Source organism: Crocuta crocuta, unplaced genomic scaffold (genome assembly GCF_008692635.1).
Source record: "Crocuta crocuta isolate KB4526 unplaced genomic scaffold, BGI_CrCroc_1.0 scaffold189, whole genome shotgun sequence".
Classification (NCBI taxonomy): domain Eukaryota; kingdom Metazoa; phylum Chordata; class Mammalia; order Carnivora; family Hyaenidae; genus Crocuta; species Crocuta crocuta.
In genome coordinates, this window is record NW_027551564.1 from 3983422 (window position 1) to 4006838 (window position 23417).

At 41.8% G+C, this 23417-nt stretch overlaps 1 protein-coding gene across 3 annotated transcripts in view; it reads right to left on the reverse strand.

Annotated features, from left to right (window-relative positions):
• Nucleotides 1–23417, reverse strand: part of SLAIN1 (SLAIN motif family member 1) — a 50807-nt gene that overhangs the window by 12931 nt on the left and 14459 nt on the right. For 2 of the 3 annotated variants that reach the window (XM_077750069.1, XM_077750070.1), the window contains exons 2-3: nucleotides 7914–8063; nucleotides 5281–5622 (exon numbers count right to left, since the gene is read on the reverse strand). In XM_077750069.1, coding sequence (XP_077606195.1) covers nucleotides 5281–5622; nucleotides 7914–8063 — 492 coding nt within the window. Of the gene's footprint in view, nucleotides 1–5280; nucleotides 5623–7913; nucleotides 8064–9139; nucleotides 9290–23417 lie in introns of all 3 variants that reach the window. The other variant, XM_077750068.1, reaches the window with a different exon arrangement.

The following is a 23417-nucleotide window of genomic DNA, read 5'->3' on the forward strand; positions in this document are numbered from 1 at the left end:
TTACCCACCAATCGGATGTAGCCTTCCAATCCAGTACAAGGGAGGGCTCTGGGCTGTTTACCCCATGCACAGACAGCCCCTGCCGTACTCTAAAAATTACAGTTCATAAAGATCCTACAAGAGTTAGTCATTTTTCACATCTGGCAAATTATTCCAAATCTGCTCCTTTTAATTTTGTAACCCCTATATATAGTCCCATAGCTTTAAGAGCCCTCTTTTCATAACTTAGGCAGTATTGGAGCTATGAAAGCAATAAACATAAATATGCACTGGTGGCTTCTTGTTAGTCATTTTAATTTAATTTTTAAAGTTTATTTGAAAGGGACTGAGACAGCATGAGTGGGGGAGGGGCAGAGAGAGAGGGAGAGAGAGAGAATCCCAAGCAGGCTCCCAGCTGTCAGCACAGAGCCGAAAGATCAAGATGCGGGGCTTGAACACACAGAGCCGAAAGATCACGACCTGAGCTGAAACCAAGAGCTGGACGCTTCACCTGCTTAGCCACCCAGGTGCCCCTTTAGTCATTTTAAATGGATCAGTAGTTTAACAATTATTCTCTCCTATCCATAGTATCTCAGTGATTTAGAAAAAATATGATCGACTAATTTCAAAGTTACCATTCTTATTTCACAGTTTTGTTCAACTAATACTCCATGGTAACAAATGAAGGGTCAGTTATCTGAGTCCTATTTTTTTTTTAATTTTTTTTAAATNCTGCATGACTTATGCCCAATCACTGGGGCTCTGCCCAGCAATTTTTGCCTCTTTGCGGTAGTCTAGGGAAAAGACAGAAAAGTAAATGAGTATAATAAGTCTCCTTACATAAAAAACAAATGCAGAATAAGAAAGTGTGAAGAGCGCTGAGAGGAGACCAAAAAGTATTACTAGGTTGACCTCGCTAACTTTTTCTGTCTACCTCCTAGCGGACGCATCTACCACTCCCACAACACATCCTTGTTCCCAGTACATATTTCTAGACTTAACAATGCTCAGACACTGCCACCGACGGTTAGGTTTCTTGATCATTTTCCTCACTATCTCCTTGAGGTCTATTTTTAATAACCATAGGTCTCGTATTCCCAAATTCTTGTTACAGTTCCTAACCCCAGGCAGCAGGCACTTAATACACTCAGCACGTTATTTATGTGTACGCTGTTGGTAGGAGAAATAAGGGAGAAGGGACCAAATCTGAGAGTCTACATCCAAATCTTTTGAACATCACACTAACTGGATGAAAAGCAAGCTTCCATTAATGCAAGACTACATTACTTTGACTATATATATATATTAAGCTGCAGGGAGACACAAGGAAAGAATTCTATGTTACTATTTAGCATATGAATTTTCTATATATCTAAGTTTCCAAAGTATTTACTATAAAAGTTTTCATAGGGGCATCTGGGTGGCTCAGTTGGTTAAGCGTCCAACTTCCTGGTTTAGGCTCAGATCATGATCTCACGGTTTGTGAGTTCGAGCCCCAAACTGGGCTCTGTGCTGACAGTGCAGAGTCTGCTTGTGATTCTCTCTCTCCCTCTCCTCCTTCCCTTCCCCCACTCACTTGCTCTGTGTCTCTCAAAAACAAATTTTAAAAAATTGAAAAAGTTTTCATATATACAGAAGTGTTGAAAAGCAGCATCATATCTGTATGTTTTCCACCTAGATATGCTAGTTGTCTTCATTTTGCCATAACTAATTCATCTCCATGTATATACATAACTGTTTGCTGTAAAACCACCTAAAAGCTGCAGACCTCTTGACACCTGAAACCTAACTGCCTTCCCCCTCGGTTTTAATATGATGCCATGACTTCCATTAAGCACATGGAATACATTTTCTTCCTGGTATTTTGAGCTTCAATAATAAATTAGCCATTATGACCTTCCTTAGCTGCCACTATTTTCTTTTAAATTTTAAATCTAAAGGTATTCAGGTACTTTGAAATCTTAGGTAGCACCTAAGAATAAGAAAATTCTATAGAACCAAAGTACTTTCATGACATGTAAACAAATTAACAGTAGCTTTTAATAATCCACACACAAAATTTTCCAAACATCAAGAATGTCCTTCATAAGTGTTTCCCCCTAAATCACGATCAATCAAGGTTCACACATTAGATGTGGATATTATGTTTCTAATCTCTATGAATCTAGATGCATCTGCCTTTAAAAACCAATCTTTATTCATGTAAGCATCAAGTCAATCTCACAAAGATTTAAATCTGAAAAATGCTGTTACAAAATAACGGCTTCCAAGTGTCAATATTTAGAACGCGTCTCCCCTGGGAGTTAAGGGGCGATCTCCAAGCTATGTCAGGGACCATCTGGGAATGAGGTACGCTCTTCCTGTCAAACCATTTGGATCACGTTAATGTCCACATATGCTTTCATGTTCAAGGAATTAAAAATAACATTCTATTTCTATCTTCACAAGAAATCAGCAGTTTATACTCAAGGACTGAGGCGCAGCAGGGAGAGCTGGAGGAACAGGCCAAGGAAAGAATTCAAATGAGCTTTCTCATATTATTTCTCAAGGAGTGGCACGAGTTACCACTCTAGGAAACAAAGACCAAGGAATCTTCAGAAATAAAGGAGATGTGGTTACCCACCAATCGGATGTAGCCTTCCAATCCAGTACAAGGGAGGGCTCTGGGCTGTTTACCCCATGCACAGACAGCCCCTGCCGTACTCTAAAAATTACAGTTCATAAAGATCCTACAAGAGTTAGTCATTTTTCACATCTGGCAAATTATTCCAAATCTGCTCCTTTTAATTTTGTAACCCCTATATATAGTCCCATAGCTTTAAGAGCCCTCTTTTCATAACTTAGGCAGTATTGGAGCTATGAAAGCAATAAACATAAATATGCACTGGTGGCTTCTTGTTAGTCATTTTAATTTAATTTTTAAAGTTTATTTGAAAGGGACTGAGACAGCATGAGTGGGGGAGGGGCAGAGAGAGAGGGAGAGAGAGAGAATCCCAAGCAGGCTCCCAGCTGTCAGCACAGAGCCGAAAGATCAAGATGCGGGGCTTGAACACACAGAGCCGAAAGATCACGACCTGAGCTGAAACCAAGAGCTGGACGCTTCACCTGCTTAGCCACCCAGGTGCCCCTTTAGTCATTTTAAATGGATCAGTAGTTTAACAATTATTCTCTCCTATCCATAGTATCTCAGTGATTTAGAAAAAATATGATCGACTAATTTCAAAGTTACCATTCTTATTTCACAGTTTTGTTCAACTAATACTCCATGGTAACAAATGAAGGGTCAGTTATCTGAGTCCTATTTTTTTTTAATTTTTTTTAAATATTTTTATTTATTTCTAGGAGAGAGAGAGAGACAGCGTGAGCAGGGGAGGGTCAGAGAGAGAGGGAGTCACAGACTGAAACAGGCTCCAGGCTCTGAGCTGGCAGTCAGCACAGAGCCCGACGCGGGGCTCGAACCCACGAACTGCGAGATCATGACCTAAGCGAAAGTCGGACGCTTAACCGACTAAGCCATCCAGGCGCCCCTGAGTCCTATTTTTTTAAAAAGCGGATGGGAAGGGAGACAGACACTCGTTAGTCACTTTGTCAGCACTTCTCCTTCAGGCAATGCAAGGATCATTATTTCACTTCTTCCTTAGGTTGGGAGAGTGTGTACCAGATGCCATGATGTGAAATTATACCTAAGTTTTCCAAGAAAGAGGTATTGTTCTTCCACATTTTATAGACAAAGAAAACAACGTTTATGGACCCGAGAGACCTGTGGAAGACGGAAGGGGCAGGACAAGTGGACCCCAGAGTCTGCTCTCTCAACCGCTGAGTTCATCAGCCTCAAGTCCGGTCCAGAAACCTGCGGTCGTATTCAATTTCCCTTTGTACGGGGAGACCAGGCCTTTTAGGAAGAATAAAACTGCCGCAGCTGGACGCTGAGCTGTGGGACGTCTCTGCTCTCCTTCCAGGAGTCGTCACGTGCAGGTTCGGGGAGCCTGACCCTCGGCCCCACATGCAGGCCGCGGCGCTCCGTGCAAGGCAGCCCTTCCCTAAGGCCAGGAGACAAGCCGCCGGCAACCCCGCGCTCGCGGCAGAGCCAGCAGCTGCTGGGCACCTGGGGTCTGATGTTGTGACGCACCCGACCACCGTCAGAGCAACGACTCTAAGCGTCCTTCTCTTCAATTTTACCATGAGGCAGACTTTCATCACGCACATGGAGTACACGGCTTTTCAGACATTATGAGCTTTAGTTACTATGACATTGCTTAGCTGCCACTTTTTTCTTTTAAATTTGAAATCTAGAAGTACTAAAAGAGAAATTAATGACTACAATGTTCAATATTTTCCAGTGATCTCTCAGTCAGCATGAATGATACAAGTGCAGAAGAAGGAAAGGTAGAAACCAAAAACATGATAATGGGCGATCACGAATACAATTCGTATTGGGCCCTGCAGTCCTTTTAAATAAGCTGCTCCCTCAGTCCTGGGCCTAGCTTACAGGAATGGTGCTATGTAGGAACAGAAGAGCTGTGATGATAAACATGGTTTATTTCCCATTATTATACAGGATTTGTGTGTGAAGTCTGACTGGTCATTGGTACAAAATCACAGCAGGCTTAGAACATGACATGGCTGTTTTCCCCTTAGTCTGTTGGAGGTCAAGGACTGTATCTCCTGGATGGGGGAAGAAACACGGTGAAGACGGAGAAAGGGAAAAATACACGAGAATGACCCACCATGTTGACAATGATGCTGGGGCGGATCAACTTCCTGTTACCACACCAAGCCTCAGCCTCCGTACCCCGCCTGGTACACAGCTCTTCCTTCTGGATGTGTCACAGGGAAAGACACACCCAACATGCCCTAAACCTGGACGTGTGCAAGCATCCCCCTTGGTGCTCCCCGAGCATCACCGCACGCCAGGAGCAGGCGGTGCGAGACTGAGGAGGTGGGAGAGGAGAGGAGACACGGCTCAGTGCGACGGGCTCCACTGTGAACTCGGCCGGCACCACCTGCCCGTCTTGCCCCTGAACTAGCACCCATGTAAAGATGCCCCACGTGGACGACTCCTTCTGTGCCGGCCACATCGCGGTGGTTTTCTTGAAGCTATAAATCCGCCAATCTGGGACACATAACCAGAAACTGGTCAATTTTACATTTAAACTCAGACCAAACTGCTAAGTTCTTGGACACATACTTAATAAAGCTGGGAAACTTTTACCAATCATTTATATTGACCTTAAAACCATTTCTTGGGCATATATGAAAGCTCAAAGTATATTAAACACCAAAGGACGCATATTAACCTACCTCCATTGGTCCTATTTGGTTGCTGATCTGGAGTTTGGGCTTGAGGTGAATAATACTGTTGCTGCTGATAATTATTTGAAGGAAAATACTGGGAACTGGGGCTCCTCCTACATTCCCGAATGCTGGAGAAAGTCTGTGAATGGGGAATTCCTCTTTGGAAAGGTGAACACCTTGGAAGACGAGGCTGAGGTGGTGGCAAATGATCAAATTCTTCCTCGTCCTCCAGACTGAATCGATCATATTCTTGATCACTACATGTCCCTTTTTTTCCTGAACTCAATGACACACTGGAACTATGTCTGGACACAGATGCTGAAGTGGACGCGTAATCTTGCCTGAGGCCTGTGACAGAATAAGAAATAGTATTACCTTATGAGACATTTCAATCCAACAAAAATTAAGTTGCAATTAAGTACAGAAGAAAATTTGTGCCAAATAATTCAAATGAAGACCCATTATCTTGTTCATAGTTTGTTAAGCCCTAAGAAAACAGATACATTTACCTACCAATCAGATGTCAAAGATTAGACTATCCTGTTCTGCAAAAAAACTGCCCCAATTCCAATTAAGAAGAAATACACTGCTACAGTTCATCAATCAGTGTCTGTCAATTTCCCCAAATGATACCGTATGAAATCTGGAGAGAGACTCAGGAAAAGCTATTCATCATCATTATGAATAGTATATTATAAATTAGACAATTACAATAATCCTATCTCTCTGCCCAGGGGGATCTCCTCCTGCTCCCCACCCCAGCTTTCAAAGTCAAAGTGAAGTTCAAAACATGGGGTACAAATATTTTCTAACAAGGTCACCTCTCTGTTCTATTTGTTACTAATATTATCTTTTTCAAAGCACACAGACACTTCAATACTTCAATAGTTTTGGGTTATCCTAAATGAAAACCACCTAAAAATAGTCAAACTGGAAGTTTCTAGTTATTCATCTCCTCTCATCACCAATACCACAGTTTTTTAAAGTAGTCTCTCCCTGACTAGCTTCTGAAACTGACATTGTCTAGTCACATGTTTTCAGAAAGCGAGACTGTTATTTTACCATTCCCGAATGATAACATAAAACAATCACTTTCCCCCTCTGAATGGATCCTATTAAACTCTCCATAAGCACTACCATGTTTCTCATAGTAGCCTTGACTAATTCTGAAAGCAGGAAGTTGTTGTGCTTGAATGAAACGATACTTGGCTATTTCTACCTATGTTGACCTGAAAAGATAAAACTCCAAAGCAAGCCTAGCCCAGTTCTGCAATCTACATTTAAAAAAAATTTTTTTTAACGTATTTATTTATTTTTGAGACAGAGAGACAGAGCACGAGCTGGGAAGGGGCAGAGAGAGAAAGGGAGACACAGAATCTGAAACAGGCTCCAGGCTCTGACCTGTCAGCACAGAGCCTGACACAGGGCTCGAACCCATGGACCGCGAGATTATGACCTGAGCTGAAGTTGGACACCCAACCCACTGAGCCACCCAGGTGCCCCTGTGATCTGCATCTTACTGTGCCTTTAATAGCCTTGCAGTAGTTCACTCCTGGACTATTTGTTAACTTTTCTGCAGAACCAGTGATAAAGTGTCCCATCGCCAATGGTCTTCTCTTCTGTGATTATTTATCCTGAGCAGTTTATCAGTGCATTTTAATTGAGCTTGTATGAAGATAAACTATAGACTCACACACAGTTCTAAGAAAGAATACCGAGAGATCCCTTGTGCACTTTTCCCAATGTCCCTCAATGGTAGCACTTTGCAAAATTATAAAATAATGACAACCAAGATATTGTGATACAAACCCAACTTATTCTGATATTTTCAGTTTACTTGTGTATATGGAAGTATTAAGTCCTATACAATTTTACCACCTGTATGATCAAATATTTCCCACTGGGGTCAAAATACTAAAGAGTTCCAAAAATCCACAAAACACAAAAATCCCTCATGTTGCCCTTTTATAACCACGCCTCTATCCTTCCTGAGATCCCACACCCTGTCTCTAACATTCATCATTCACTAATCTGTCCTCCGTTTATAAAATTTTCTCACTTCAAAATGTTATATGAATGGAATTACACAGAATGAAATCATCTTTTTACTCAACAGAAATCTTGGGAGATTCATCCAAGATGCTGCCTGCACCACCACTCCGCTCCCTCCTACTGCTGAGTGGTGCCCCCTGGTTTGGGGGCTCTGCAACCTGACTGACTATTCACCTTTTGAAGGACATCCGAGCCCATTCCAGTTTGGGGCTGTTATAAACATTCATGTATAAGGTTCGGTGTGAACACAGATTTCCACTGCTTAGGGACAGCTGCCCAGGACTGCAACTTTCTGGGGTCTATGGAAATGGCATGTTTGTTAAGAAACCGACAAATGGTTTCCACAGTAACTGCACCAGTAATGTCTTTACATTCATGTATTTTGACCAGAGTATGTCCTAATACCTTCCGATGCCCATGAGAGCCTGAGAGGCATTAGCTGGCCCATCTACAAGGTAGGGAAGGCATGAGAAGAAGAATCTAATGTTTACCCATTACCTGGGGAGAAATGCCTAAGCCTCCCTATCCCCTCAATTTCAAGTAGAAGCCTCTAGTTTAGTAAGTTTCCTACTTTAAAAAGAACGTACTTTCTTCTTGGAGACGAGCCATGATCTGGACATCAGTGAGATCCTGCAACTTATAGCCCATGGAGATAGAATCATCTTCCAATTCTGAAGTACTCAGCTCACTGTCTATAGACGACTGGGGACTGAGGGGGGAACCCCTGGAGGTGTAACCTGAAACACAAAGGAAACGGGTTTATTGTTTGGTCTGAAGAACTGATATCTACATAATGCTTTGCAATTCCTGTATCAAGTCAGCAATTTTTTTTCCTATTTTCATAATGCCACCAAAAAGTAACCAACACGTCACCATTTAATGGTGACACAATATGCACATCCTTCACATGTTCATGATTCACATGTACTTTTTCAAGTTCAATTTTCACAATTAAAAAAATTACTCTATACTATACACCAAAAGAAGCTGCTAAGAGGGCAGCCTGNATATATCTAAAGACATTATATAAGAATACTTAGTTCCATGTTCACTTTTGATTAATAATCAGATATGCTTGTCACTAGTAGTAACTGATTATAAATTTTAAGATGAAACTAAAATCTGGTCCATTTTTTAAACAGGTACAAATAGTGCTATGGATGAATAACATCACACGTTAAAGTCTCGGACATAAACACAGAAGCATTTATAAAACCTTAATCACAGAGGGTACAGTACTCCCAGGAGGTGGGCAGTCACCCACAAAAGTAAAAAGCAACGGCTTGGGTAAAAGAACGAAGGAAGAAAGGACCCAAAGGGTGAAAAGCTGTAGGAATGGAATCACACTAATGCTGAGACAAGTAAGGAAACGGTGAGAACTTCATCCCATTAAAAGCTACCATGACTCCCCCCCCCGCCCCCCATGGAGCCCTGGTTTAATAAAAAGCTACCAGAAAAAATAACATTTTAAAAATTAAGACATATAGAAGGCTTATAATGCTGAGTTATAATAAAAACACTTGAATTGTGTTAGGCATTTAATTTTAAAAGCACACGAGGCATTTGGAAACCTAACTACATACATATAGTTTTTTTGCTAACCAGGAAAACTACCTGTCATACACACTTGAGAGCACATTCATGGTGCCTCAAGCACAAATTAAGGCTGGCCTTCTCTGTACCCCAAGTAGGTGTGCAACACACACTCTCCATTATAAGAGTACCCTCAACTTTTCAATAAGAGAGGACAGTTAAGCTGTTTTTGGCGACTGAATGACAAAGCAAGCAGCTAGTCAAAAAGTTGAAATATTACCTGTTCTTTCAGGTGTTAGTATTGCTTTATTTGAGGTTTTAGAGAAGCTGGGAGTATTAATGCCATTGCTATAAGGGCTGAGTCTTGCAACAGGACTATAGGGAAAAGCCAGGGAGACATTTGAAGAGAAGAGACTCCGCCATCGGCTAGCTGTCACAGAAGCAGAAAATAAACAGCAGCAGTTAGCCTTCCGGAAGCAGATGCTGATTTGTCAGGAGGAGAAAGGGAAGAGGTTAAAAAATAATGAAAAGACAAAGCAACTTTTCATAAGGATATCTTAAATGACTTCCATTTATCGAAAGTAAAAATATGTAAAAACACAATTTGTGAATTAGGGGCCTACTGATATCCTCATTTAAGAATTAGTATTCAGCTCGATTAAAGCCAATAGGCCTGTGTAATAACAAAAACTTCTTTTGAATTTCTACATTAGAAACGTTTTCTATTTCCTGTTTCTGCACAAGGATTTAAGTGTTTTGTAATAATATAAATGTTTAGTGCCCAAAAAAGCTCAAACTTAGAAATTGTGGGGAATATTACTATTAACTATACACAGTCCCATATTATTTCCTGAGGTTAATATTCAACCCATATAATATCGGAAAATGATCAAAATATTTTTTGATCAAAAAATATTTAAGGAAATCTGTTCTTGGCTTGCAGGGCAAATTTAAAGGGACTACTCCATTTCTGAACGGCCCTGAGTCCAAAACAAGGTTTATGGAAAAACAATACAAAATCACAGAAGAATACAAAATTTAATGACAGCTATTTTTGATGGCAGGTTTTGAAATTTAACTGGTGATTTGTTGGATTTTTTTTTTTAACAAAAAATATTTTCCAAATTTTTCATATTGAACATGTATTATATATAACACTTAAAGGTAGGAAATAATATACATACTATTACCTTGTACTTTAAAATAAGGAACAACAAAGAATTTTATCTACAATGGACAAATGATCTAATTCTTCTTACATTACTTTACCTGATAGAATTAAGGTATTTTCCTCCGCCCAAAATGCCAACCCCTGCTATTTCTGAGTTCTTGGAATCATGCAAAAGACCTCAGAACCATAAAAACTTGAGTAAGTCACCAAACATCACATACTCTTCCTTCAAGGGATACAGATTACTGTGCTAGGCAAAATCTGTTTTTTAAATAACTTTTATTTTTGAGAGAGACACACACAGCATGAGTGGGGAAGGGTAGAGAGAGGGGGAGACACAGAATCCGAAGCAGGCTCCAGGTTCCATGCTGTCAGCCCAGAGCCGGACGCGGGGCTCAAACTCACAAACCACGAGATCATGACCTGAGCTGAAGTCCCACTTTACCGACTGAGTCACCCAGGAGCCCCAAAAATCCATTCTTCTAGAAAGCAATCACTTAGACATAGACTAATAAGCAGGACAGGAGGGAACAGCTAACACAGAGGAGGTTAAACTTCACGTAAAGCAGTTAAGTGGGACTGTATTTGCTGGAACCCTGACCAAACCTGAAGTGGCAAGTGTGAAAAGGACCGCCCTGACACGCAGCCCCAGACCGCTCCTAATGAGCACCACTAATGAGCTGAGGAGGGCTTCACACCGGGCAGTGCAGCTGAAGGGACAGACACGATGAGATGGGATGTGGGCAGTCGAGAAAATAATCTGCTCCAAGATGGGGATTCTTAAGATCCTTGCAAAATATCACCAAGGTTGTTTCAAAGAGCAAAACCTTTCCTCTTATTTCATCAAGAGTCGTCGAGGTAAGTTCCATCCCATCCCAACAATTACATGCAAAACAGCTTTTCCTCCCGTAGGCGATAAGAGGCAAAGAAGCCTCGTTCACAATGATCACACTTCTCAGAATTCACCAGTGTCCCGAAGGGGACCCTGCAGCAGAGCGTGGCTCCTGACTGCCAGCAGTTGCCTCACCTACCCAACCTGTAATTAAGGGTGAGCTCTTCTCAAGCTCAGCCAGAGCAGAGACTCCAGGGGCTGCCATTCCCTGGTCATAACTTCTACACACATAAACTCGATCCCCAAATACACTGCAAAGCAGGGCTTAATCTGCAACACACACGAGGTAGCCATTCTTGCACCTTCAGTCTCTAGGACCCAAAGTTTCTCATTAAAATTCTATATTTAAAAAAAAAAATCAATAGCTCTTTGTGACTGCTAACTTGCTTAACAGATGATGTTTGATCACTTGCCAGGCAAATTACAGTAACTGCGTGTTCTCACCCATTCTGTGGGTGAGAACACCCACAGATGCAGGCGACGGCGCATCCCAAGTAAACAGCATTCATTACCCTGCACAATAACTACTGTGACCCAGCCTCCCAGCACAATGGCACAGTGATTGTGGTGATGACTGCAAGATCCCGACTAAGAACACAATTAGCATCTATTGCAAGAAAGAATGCTCTGCATTGTCCTTTGGCTTGGAGGCTTTTAAGAAGAGGGAGGAGAATTATCATGGGGCAAGCTAACAAAACAACAATGTTCGACTAGTACTCGAGGCTGTGGTAGAGGAGAGGAGGAGAGGAGAAAGGAGCGGAAGCCATCACATCCTACTTATGCTTCGCTACGTAGCCAAAGAATTGTAGGAATTGTAACAAGAAACTTTTTTTTTTATTGTTATTTTTTTGTGAGTAAAATTCTACTTGCTGGCATGGGGCTTGAACTCGCAACTCCAAGATCAAGAGTCACATGCTCTGCCAACTGAGCCAGCCAGGTGCCTCAGGAAGCATTTCTATACACGGTTAAACAAAAAATCCTTCTAAAGGGCACCTTCATCATTTTCAGTCAATTAATTTAATGGACTTTTCATATGAGGATGTTATTTGAGGGGCTCAGTGATGACCGAAATGATCCCAAGAAAGGAGTAAGACGATGTTGCTAACGAAGAAAATGGGAAATAAAGTTATGAACATCAGTTATGTTTCCTTACCCTCCACCGCAACGTTCTACCTGTAAGTAGAGGGCTTCTCAAACCTTGGACGAGGCATGGACTACATATCTCCTTGATCTATTTCAAGCCTTAGAATAGCAGAGCGGGGCCCAAAGACCAGGGCACGCTGAAGCTTTTCATTCCCAAACGCCTTCAGCTGGATGGTCTCCCCGGACACTCCTTCCCGCAGGCTTGCTGTAGTCTTACTGCAACTTCCTTAAAACAATGCTCACCACCTCGCACCAGATGAAGACCATCTACCCCTCAAACAACCTGTACCACCACCACTGTCCCTGGCGAGCCCACTCTGAATGTGGGATACTAGTACCGTGGTGGCTTTTCACGGCACACAGGATCTAGAAGGCACTCCGGCTCATCTCGTGGGACGCTTCCCCTCTGCCATGCCCTCCTGCCCACCTCTAGGGTCTCTGAACTTCCTTGCTAACACGCCTGTACTGCAAAACCTCCTATGTTGCCTCCCTGATCTAACAAGCACCTTTTACGGAAATAAATGTGATAAGGTATTAAGGTGTGGACTGAACCGTCATCTTTCTACAAAAAACAAAAATTATCTGAGTGTCTAATGGTCGATTATTTTTGGTACATCTTCAAAGTTGCCAGAGTTTAAAAATAAATTACAGATCTCTGAGGCTATTTTTGTTTTTGTGTGTGTTATTTTTTAAGAGAAAAAGAGCACACGAGCAGGGGAGAGGGGTAAAGGGAGGAATGGGGGGCGGGGGGAGAGAGAGAGAGAATGAATCTTAAGCAGGCTCCACAGTCAGCACAGAGTTTGATGCAGGGCTTGATCCCACAACTTGGAGATCATGACATGAAGCAAAATCAAGATCCAGACACTCAACCGACTGAGCCACCCAGGTTCCCCTGAAGCTATTTTTGGAAATTATTAAGTATAACACATTATTTGAATAGCAAATATTCAAATTTTTGTTGAACATGTAGGTCTCTGCATATAATCAAAATCAAATTTAAGAAAGCAGTAAGTCGCATGAAAGGAAAAAGAATAACTGATCTAATGAGAGGCTCAGTGATCATCCTCAAAAGATTAGTACTCCATGAAGCTAAATGAATTCAAAAATAAAACAGTGCTTGGACATACTCTAGAAACAATCATTTTCACACTTTTTTCTCACTACAGAGGTTGCAGGTCAGTACCTAACACAATGTCTGACACACAGTATACAATCAAAGTGCAATGTGGTCAAAATCTTGGTGAGTTCACTAATATCTCCTTCCTTCAAACCATTCCTACCTTAATATCCAAATTATTCTGCCCAATTTCTTAGACTTATTAACTATAATTTAATATACACAGGATCTTTGAAGACAAGAGCTAGTGTAGACATTCTAGCCCAGATAGATAAAGGCTCAACAAAGACATACTTCCTAACAGCTGCTAAGTTGTTGAACTTTGTGTGTGTGAATCCTCTGGTTTCCACCTAAGGGATTTTATATTACTAATGGCTAGGACCTCTGACCAGGTAATGGACACATCGCGATTAAACAGGAGTCCCTGTCTAGGATGAGCTAGTTCCTGACATGTTATGCTGCACAGTCAAAGTGAAGGGCTGTGCCAAGGACACTAGCTGGCAGGAAGCCATGCAAGAAGGCAACAAAGCGTCCTCAAATTCTTGAAATGCTACCATGTCCTACAATCAAAGAAACTTCACAAAACAGCTAACAGAGCGCTTAGTGGAATTTCTATAAATCTACCTCCAACAGTGTAGCCTCTGAGTTGGGTGAGGAAGTCTTGGAAAGCAGTGCTCTTACTCCTTCCAGTAGCTTCTAACGGTGCAGGCACATTTCTAACCTGGGTACCATGGTCTGAATGTTTTCCCCCAATTCATGCTGAGGTGCTAACCCGCAGAGATGAAGGCATGGTAGGTGGGGCTTTTGGGAGAAGCTTGAGTCATGAGAATAGATCCCTCATGAACTAGAGCAGTGCCTTACGAAAGAGGCTCCAAAGAGCCCCAAGCCCCTTCTGCAATGCGGGGGCACAAGAAATCTACAATCTGGCAGAGGGCAGGCCCCCCATGCCTGAACCTGCTGACCCCTGATCATAGACATCCAGCTTCCAGAACTGTGAGCAGTAAACTGCTGCCCTTCATAAGCTACCTCCTCTATGGGATTTTGTTTCATAGTAGCCTGAATACACTAAGATACAGGGGGAAGTGAGTCTAGAAAATAAGCCCTGATCTTCCCTACTCATGCAAAGCACGTGATCGAAGACCATTGCTTTGATGGCCAGGAGGATCACAGAAGTATGAAGAAAATCAGGCTAAGGTGGCCCCTGTAAATGTTTTACTTCTTCAGCTTTTAATGAGTCCGATGAAAACTCATTAAAAGCAAATTTTAGATCTGTTGTATTAAAAATCACAGAACAGCTTTCTAAATAAGTCATAATTTTGTATCTCCTTGCTCATAGGCTCTTCTCACTACCCAAGTTTATATTCTCCATCATTCCCCTACCCCAGGATCTTCCCTGAGAAACTGGTCAACTAGCATTTAAATCTTCACAGGCAAGACCCTGTGTACCCTGTGAGCCAAAAGTAAAGTGGCATGCTGTAGCATGATGCAGACACCCAACATTTACAGACCACATCCAGAGTCATTCCTTCATTCAAAATTTACCAAGAGATAAAAAAAAAAAAAACAAACAAAACATTAAAGGTCAGTCTCCAGTAGTGACGCAAATATCTTTCAAAGACACACACAGCACAGTTATTTCCCTGCTCCACAGTCGTTCTCAGAAATCTGGCCCTGATGCTCCCACCTGCTTTTTAAAATTCATTTCTCTATTCATTTGAGCAGGCAGCCACCATGGGACTATAAAGTACCAGATGCTGCAGATATGGAGATGAATAAAATATGATTATTGCTCTCCTCTCCTTCCCACTCCAATTTCAAAAGACCAGCTAGTGTAGAAGGCGGGCAAGTAAGATATGCATATAATATGATACAGTAAGTACAAAAAAGGCACCATGAAGTGCTCTCACAAAGTAAAGACCGTGATTAACTTTCCAAGGGAGTCCAAAGACTTCACCAGAAGATATTATGTCTAACATGGCCTTGAAGGCCATTCCCATTCCAGAGAGAGATAATGTCTGTGAAGCCACAGAGGAGGAAAAAGCAGTGCACATTCAAGGAAAGTGTGAATGTCGTTAGGACTGAAGCACGGGGATGCGGGAGAAGAGCTCAGGCCGGAGGCTGGGTAGCAGCGGCTACGGCACTGTCATTAGGAGGATGTGCTTTAATATTTGTGTTTTGACTGAGAAGGAGACGGCATGGTCAGGTATGTGTTGTATGAAGATGGCACAAATAGCCATATAGATGAAGGGCAATTCGGGCAGAGAGTGATGACTGGAATACCAGTTAGGAGGTTTCATGGCAGAGCTGGTGGGCCATCACAACGGATCGAACTAAAGTATCAGCAGGACATTTGATGAAAATATGTTAAATAAGCCACATCTGAGCTAAAGAGGAGATATCTGGCGACCCAATGAATATAGGGAGTGGAGAAAAGGAGGTGGCCAAAGCAAACGACATGGTTTATGAAACACTGATGCCATCCACTAAGACAGGGTACATAAGATGAACATGCTTACATGAAAGGAAAAAGGGAGCTGAATTTGAGATGATTATAGGACATGCCTATGTGCTGGTACCCTCTAAGGGGTAGAGAGTTCAGGAAAGAAGCTAGAGAAAAAAAGATTTGGGGCACATCAATATGTAGGTGTTGAAGCCATGAAGCCACAGGCATGAATAAAATCACCCAAGAAGAATGTACATAAGGAAAAGGGAAGTGACTTCAGGAACATTCACAAATGGATAAAGAGAGACTCGGTAACAGAGACTGAGAAAGGATGCAGAGAGAACTCAGGAGCTCAGGGATGAGCAGAGCCCAAAACACTATAGATAATGACAGGCTACAATATGGAAGCACCAGTGCTATGAGAATTGCTGCACAGAGGTCCCAGGGATGACGACTAAGAAACAGCAACTGGCTGTGCTGGACAGGTGGGCCACTGACGAGAGAAGATTCAACACAGGAGCTAGAACAGAAGCCTGTCTTAACAGGTCAAGCAGATATAAGATGCGGAAGAAGAAACAACTCTTTCTAGAGAGATGAGGCTATAATCTTTAAGAAGAAATAGGGTTGTAGGTTTGCAGAGCATGAAACCCAAGGGAGGACAGTTTTTTAGGATAAGGAAAACATACATATTGATAGAATGAGAGCAGAACCAGTGAAGGAAACAAGAGCCTACAGAAAAGGGGAATGCACTGAACTGAAGTCCAGGAGATCAGAAGGAATGTGACAGAGAGATAAGGTAGAAGGAACAGCCTTGGAAAAGGGAGAGTTATTTCTTCCTACGCAACTGGAAGGCAAAGCTAGTGAAAATAGATAGAGTGCATTAGTGGCCTCAGCTACCTGTAAATTAGAAGGCAATAAATATGCTCAGAAGGCACAGGCGAGGGTAAAGAAGCAGTGTAGCAGTAACGGTCTGGCCCCCATGGGGAGAAGTCAAAGTAACTGCCTAAGTGGGTCTGTAACAACATGGGAGCCTAAAAACTATTTGAAGACTCTTTATGTTTCTGTAAAGGGAATTTATGTCCTAGAGGTTTAGGTTTAGATAGTTGACTACCTTAGTGAGTGCAGGCTATATGCCACTGGGGAATTTTAGAGATCTTTGGTAAGATCTTGGTAAAGGGAGTAAAATGAAGGGCTAGATGGCTGTATTCAATGCCAGTGAAAATCAGGGATCATAGCACTAGGCTCACACAAGGGTCGGCCAACATTTTCTATATAAGCGCCAACTAGGAAATAATTTAGGCTGTGCTGGCCATATAGTCTCTACTGCAACTTAATTCCGCCATCTTAGACAGCATAATAGCAGCCACAGGCAACACACCAATGCATGAATGGGACTATGCACCAATACAACTTTATTTATATATACTGAGAGTTGAATTTCGCAAAAATTATAGGTCGTGAATTTTTATTTTTTCCAACAATGTAAAATGTGAGCAGCATTTTTATCTCCTAGGCCACACAAGAACAGGCGTAAGGCCAGATAGGGCCATGATTTGCCACCCCTGGGCTCACAGACATACCAGTTTAACAATGATCACTCTGGAGAATGCACAGGATTAGAACTGCATCATAAGAGTATGTCAGGTGTTGTGATATAACGATGATGGCCAAAAAGGTACTTCTTTACTGCAGTTTTTTGTAACATATTATAATAAAGATCAACAAAAGATTAAAAGGACCCTGGACTAAGAATCCAGATGCCAGAATTCCAGTCTCCATCCAGCCACATGCTAGTTCTCAAATGGAGCAAATCTTGTAGCATCTCAGCTTCGCGGGGTTCCCCATGTAGGTGTGTTTGTGGGAAGATAAGGAGCAGGCTGTGGCAAGCAGCAGACAAAAGCTTGCGGCAGGGATTCACACACTAAGCGGTTTCTTTTCTTTTTTCTTTTTTTTTAAAAAGACTACTGAAAAGTTACAGCAAGTTGTATCAAAATCATTCTCTAAACCCAGAGGGGAAATGTTCTAGAGGCTAGAAAGGAGAGTGCAGAAATATTCTCTTTTACTCTTCCTAATTCTCAGGCATTTTAACATGTCTTCTCAAAAACATGAGCCTGCTTTTCACATTGCGTCATCTTACCTAGACAACTTCCTGGACTCGGTCTTTCCTCAGTTCAGTCAGAGGCAAAGTACTAAACCCTGAACTTTCAATGATTTGATCAGGGTAGGTCAACGGTGCTCACTTATGTATCCAAAGACTATCTCAGAGGAAACATATGTCCCACATGCCACATTTTAAGAAGTATGGTTTCTTCAAAACCACATGCTCCTAAGGTCATGTCTCTGACTCTTCAATAATGGTGTTTTGTTTTGTTTTGTTTTGTTTTAACCACAGAGACCTACAAAGTAAGGGAAAGGGGGAAAAAAGGAGATAAACTTTCAATCCTCTGCTTTCATTCCCAATTCATACAACAGGTGGGCAGGCCTCAGTACTAAGCCAAATAATTAGAGGAATTCCATGCATGGCCCTTCACAAACACCAGTGACAGACTGGTCTAAGGTCAGCGAATGGATAGGAGACACCACCTCTTCTCATGCTTCTATTTTCCCTCACGTTGGCAGGAAGTTTTATCCAGACTGCAGCATTTTGACCCAAACACCACCACTCTATTTTCATGAACCATCATCTCAGGTATAAATTTCCCAGGTGATCAGATTATGTTTGTTCACACCTAGAGGCGAGAGCCTATAAGAATGCTTGCATACAGATGCACTCCCTGGTCTGTACTAAACTTAAAGGAACTCAGAAACCTGGGTAAAGATAGTATTTTACTGGTTCACTCTCATCAACTCTGACCAGACTGATATACAAGGTTTCTGAAGGGCCTTAAGTTCACATTAAGCAAGCACTGCTGCCTTGGCCCCAACGTAAGCAAGCCCCCTGGGGTGGGTACACATGGCTTGCAGCTTATCTGATCCACTATTTCTATTGGGTGAACTTGAGTGGCATTGACTTCTCCACAGCTCCCCATGGCCTGATGAATGCGCACACAGGAGCTGGGGTGCCCTGCTGCTTCTTTGCAACAGGTGTCCCTATGCTCTTTCCCAGACACACGCAACTAGTATGCACTTGCCAGAGTATTCCTGCAAGGAGAAGGGCTATGGAAGTAGTAGATGTCCCTCCCTGATTGGTATGTCTGGTGATTATTTATTCAGGATAAGTTAGCTGTAGCCCCCAAGTCCCTCATTCTTCAAATTATAGCTAGAAAAACCTACCAGGTTAATTTGAATCTTTCCCACAGTTCCAGTTCATTCAACAATTATGATGACAAATGTAACATTTTCAAAACAGTAACCATGATATATGTACCCATATACATGGTATACGTATATTTACTTGTTTATATCAATATACATGTTTACAAATGTATTTGTGTTAGAGGTTAATATATATACATATTTGTTATAAATGTTTAACCTATATAACAAACATATATGCATATTTGTTATATAGGTTAAACATATATGTTTGTTCTATTTATATCAACATACAGTCCTAGGACATTGTAATACTCAATATTTAAACTTCTAGTTGTACTCAAAATTAACAACTTACAAAAACATGACTTACATATCATCTTTCAAAAACAGCTAGCAAAAGAGGTCATGTGCCCATATAAATAATATCTAGAGCTAATCAAGAAAGTTACTTTCAACATTAGGATTAAGTGTTAAAACATATTAACGGGGTGACTGGGAGGCTCAGTCAGTTAAGTGTCCAACTCTTGGTTTTGGCATAGGTCTTGATCTCCCGGTTGTGAGATCAAGCCCGGTATTGTGCTCTGTACTGAGCGTGAGGCCTAAGATTCTCTCTCTCCCCGCCCCTCTGCCCCTCTCTCATGGGCGTACATGTGTGCATGCACTCTCTCTCCCTCCCCACCACCAAAAACGTTTTATAATATATTGGATTTAAAAGTAACTAAGGGATTGTATATCTGCAAGACTTGGCAGATAAGTGTTTAATTTTTGAATGAGAGTTATAAAATTTCACCATGGAGTATTATTTAACAACATTTACTCCACTGGGATCTGACTTTTATAATTATTCTTGTCTTGAATTTAATAGGTCAAATGTTTTCTAGATCTTAACAGCAGAGTAAGACTTGCTGGTTAGAGCGTCTAGTGGTCGTCATGAAAGCATTAGGCTTTTACTACTTCTCAGCCCTTCACCAGTCTCAAGACCACAGGCTGAATGCTTTTCTCTCTCGGCCACCACTGGATCTTTCTGTGGGTCTTCTCTAATCAGGACCATGCTCTAAAAACGGAAAAATGTGGGTTGGAAAGGGGAAATTCTCTGGACTGTCAACTTCTTTCCATCTTATCACTGGTCAGAACAGAAGCTGCCGACTCTAAGCACACACGGACCAAGTTCGGTGTTTTCTCAGACCAGAGTGAGCCCTGCAACTCCATGGATCTCAGACTTCCCACCTCCAATTAACCAGGGAGATTAGAGAGCAAGTTTGACTTCAATAGTAATTATACTTCAAAGGCATGATTAAAAATTCCCTTTTATAAAACCCTTAGACCTGACTGCTGTGGCTTTAATCAAATGTGAGGACAGGGAAAATGGCCACAGAATGTGAGGAGTCAGCCTTTGTGAAAGTCCTAATTTAACCTGAAAAGAACAAGGGAAAAGAGTGACCTAGTAATCTGCCCACAATGTGATATTGTCATGCAGATTCTAAACAGCTGCTTCAATTTGGACTACAGCCACCCCTGGCAAGCCAGGCCATTCGGCTAAGAGGAATTTCCAAGTTCCGCATGGCAATAATGCGGTGGCTCAGTTGGCTATGTGTCCAACTCTTGATCTTGGTCAGGTCATGAACTCGCAGTTTGTTGAGTTTGAGCCCTGCATTGGGCTCTGTGCTGACAGTGTGGATTCTCTACCCCTCCTGTGCATGAATTCTCTCGCGCTCTCTCAAAGTAAATAAACCTTTAAAAAATGAGGGAAGTTAAGGAAGATGCCACAGAGTCCAATTCCAGAAGAAATAGGCTAGATTATCTCATGTCTGAAAGTGTTTCCTCTTCAGAAAGGACAGACTGGGTAACCAATAAGAACATCCCTGCCCTTGACCATGTAGTGTGTTAGGAAACACAAGCCCAGCAGGCTCCTAGAAAACCCTGTACGTTCCTGAACAGAAGAGTGTTGGAAACCGAACTTGGATAATCCTTCCTCTTCAGCATCTCCTGGGCTAAATTACTTTTCTTCCGGTAAGAGACACAATGCACGTGCTAATAGTCTGTGGCAGAAAAGTCCTCTGACCCAACTAGACTTGAGAGGTGGTAAAGTAAACATTTAAATTAAGAATTTTGATAAGGAAAGAAAGTATTTTCTTGGCCCTAAAAGTAGATGCTGCAGGGGTTTATTAAAATGCCTGCACACAGAGGAACATTAAAATATATATAAAGATACAAAACAGGTGTCTCTTTCCCTTTCCCACCCAGATCCACTTTCCAGGAGTTTTGCTTGAGAAGTTGGGGACAATTATATAACTAGTATGTAAATGTAACCCCCTTTTTTCAAAAGTTTATTTATTTTGAGAGCATGTGTGTACCCACAAGCAGGGGAGGGACTGAGAGAATCCCAAGAGATCAATGCAGGCTCCATCTCACAAACCATGAGGTCATGAACTGAGCCAAAATCCAGAGTCGGATGCTGAACGGACTGAGCCACCCAGGCATCCATGTAAGTGTAACTTTAAGCAGACAAACCAACATCGGCTTGTTGCCATCTGACTCCCCACAGTGAAAGGGTTAGCTACTCAGCCCACGCACTCCCTCTCTTCTCTTCCACTACCCTCACAGGTCTATTTTTACACTGTCAGGGTTTACTGTATCTCCATTCTGTTCCATAGCTGTGATCAGGACAGCTTTAAGGTCATCACCAGATGTTAAACCACACACAAGTGGCATTTCAGCGCTCTGATGGATGCATCATTACTGGAGAGCTGGGACCGGTCAGAAGACCCCAGGGAAGGGAAAGGAACTGCCTGGCGCGAGGCCCCAAACTACTGAGGGAGAAACGTCACAAGCCCTGAGAGTCAACCCATTTTCTCCTTTCCTTGTTCCTGGGCTCTCCTAGGTCGTCTCCACGGCCACTCTTCTTTAGACCTCCTAGATCTTCTTCCTGGTACTTCTCCCACCATTAAAACAGGGCGCGTACAGTAAATTTTCTAAATTTTTGCAGAAGCAAAACCCTCTTCTGTTGGTTTCCATAATCTATGATTTGCCTGCATACAACATTATAGTTTGAAAATACCTTTCCTTGAAACTGAAAAGACAATATTGATTTTTCAGCTAGCATCTAGTATTCCTTATGAAATGTCTGACGTCTACTGCACTGCAGATAACCTGTTTCTTCCCTAGAACAGTTTTAGGATTATAACCCTGGAAATTTAACCAGGATGTCTAGGGTTTAGGTCTCTTCTCATCTATGTTAGTTCATGCTGGGGAGTTGTCTTTCTTCAGCTCAGAGAAATTTTATTTCCTTCCTCTCAAATGTCTGTTCCTACTTTTAGAACTATTAGAGATAAGACGTTTGGGATATGCCCTCCATATGCCCTAACTGATCTCGTATTTTCTCTTTTTGGGGGGAGATTTACTTATGGATAAGCAGCTTGGTTCTTAGCCCTGTCCATTCCTATTCCAGTATTTCCAAGAAATTAAAAATGACTAAAAATAATGATTTGACTGCCGCTTTGCCCAGTAATGTTGTTTAAAGGTGTAGTATTGTCTTAAATCTAAGTACACTAAGTTCTCTATTCCTTTAGTTTCTCGTTTCCTACCAAAGTTAGCTATCTATTTATTTTGTTCATGCTATTAGTTTTCCCAAAAAGCAAATGAGACTTGGTTCCCGGTCTGTATTTATGAATGTAGACTATATTAATCTGAATAAGTAACTGGCACAACTTTCTTCTGCACCAGTAAGGTATTACCCCAACAGGCCTCCAACTTAAAACATGGACAACAGGCACTACGTAAATGCCTGGATTATTCCAGAAGCAAGCTTCTCGTGAGGTGTCTAGACATGCAGCAGCAGAGTGGCTGAGGACCCCAGCAGTGCAAAGGAGGGAGGTGTTGAATTCTCGAATGTTGCTCAAGTTCATCTAACAGTCCCACCCCCCATCTTCTAAGTCTAAAGTGGACATCACAACCCCAGTCACATCACTCTCTGCTTCTCATGCTGAGAATGTTCTACCTTCTTTAAGAACAGGCATCTGGTTTTACCCCAAAGACTAAACTTCCAACTACTTGCAGTCATCATCTTTCTGGTGTATGCCAGGAACTCCCGCGAATGCGTAAGACCCTTTTAAGTCTAACATGACTTACCTAAAAATGCCGTTAAGAATGGAAGGTCAGACTGAGCATGCATGTGCTTATGTACGTACACACGAACATTTGAATACACACACAAGGATTACAAAACTGAATTTCTCGTGAATTTCTCACACACACACACACACACACACACACACACACACACACACACACACACACACACACACACACACACACACAGTTCCTTGAAATAAAACTTCACAGCGATGATGAAAAAAATTAAATTCACAAATAAAAACTTACAAGAGCTCCAAAATTCAAATGTATGAAGGCTGTTACTATATAAATGTGTAAAGCTCCATGTATTTTAAATAATTGAGAATATCCAAGCTTTATATTTTCAAAGTAAATTAAGTATCATGAAGAGTTTGGCAATATTTTAAAAGATCATTTCTCA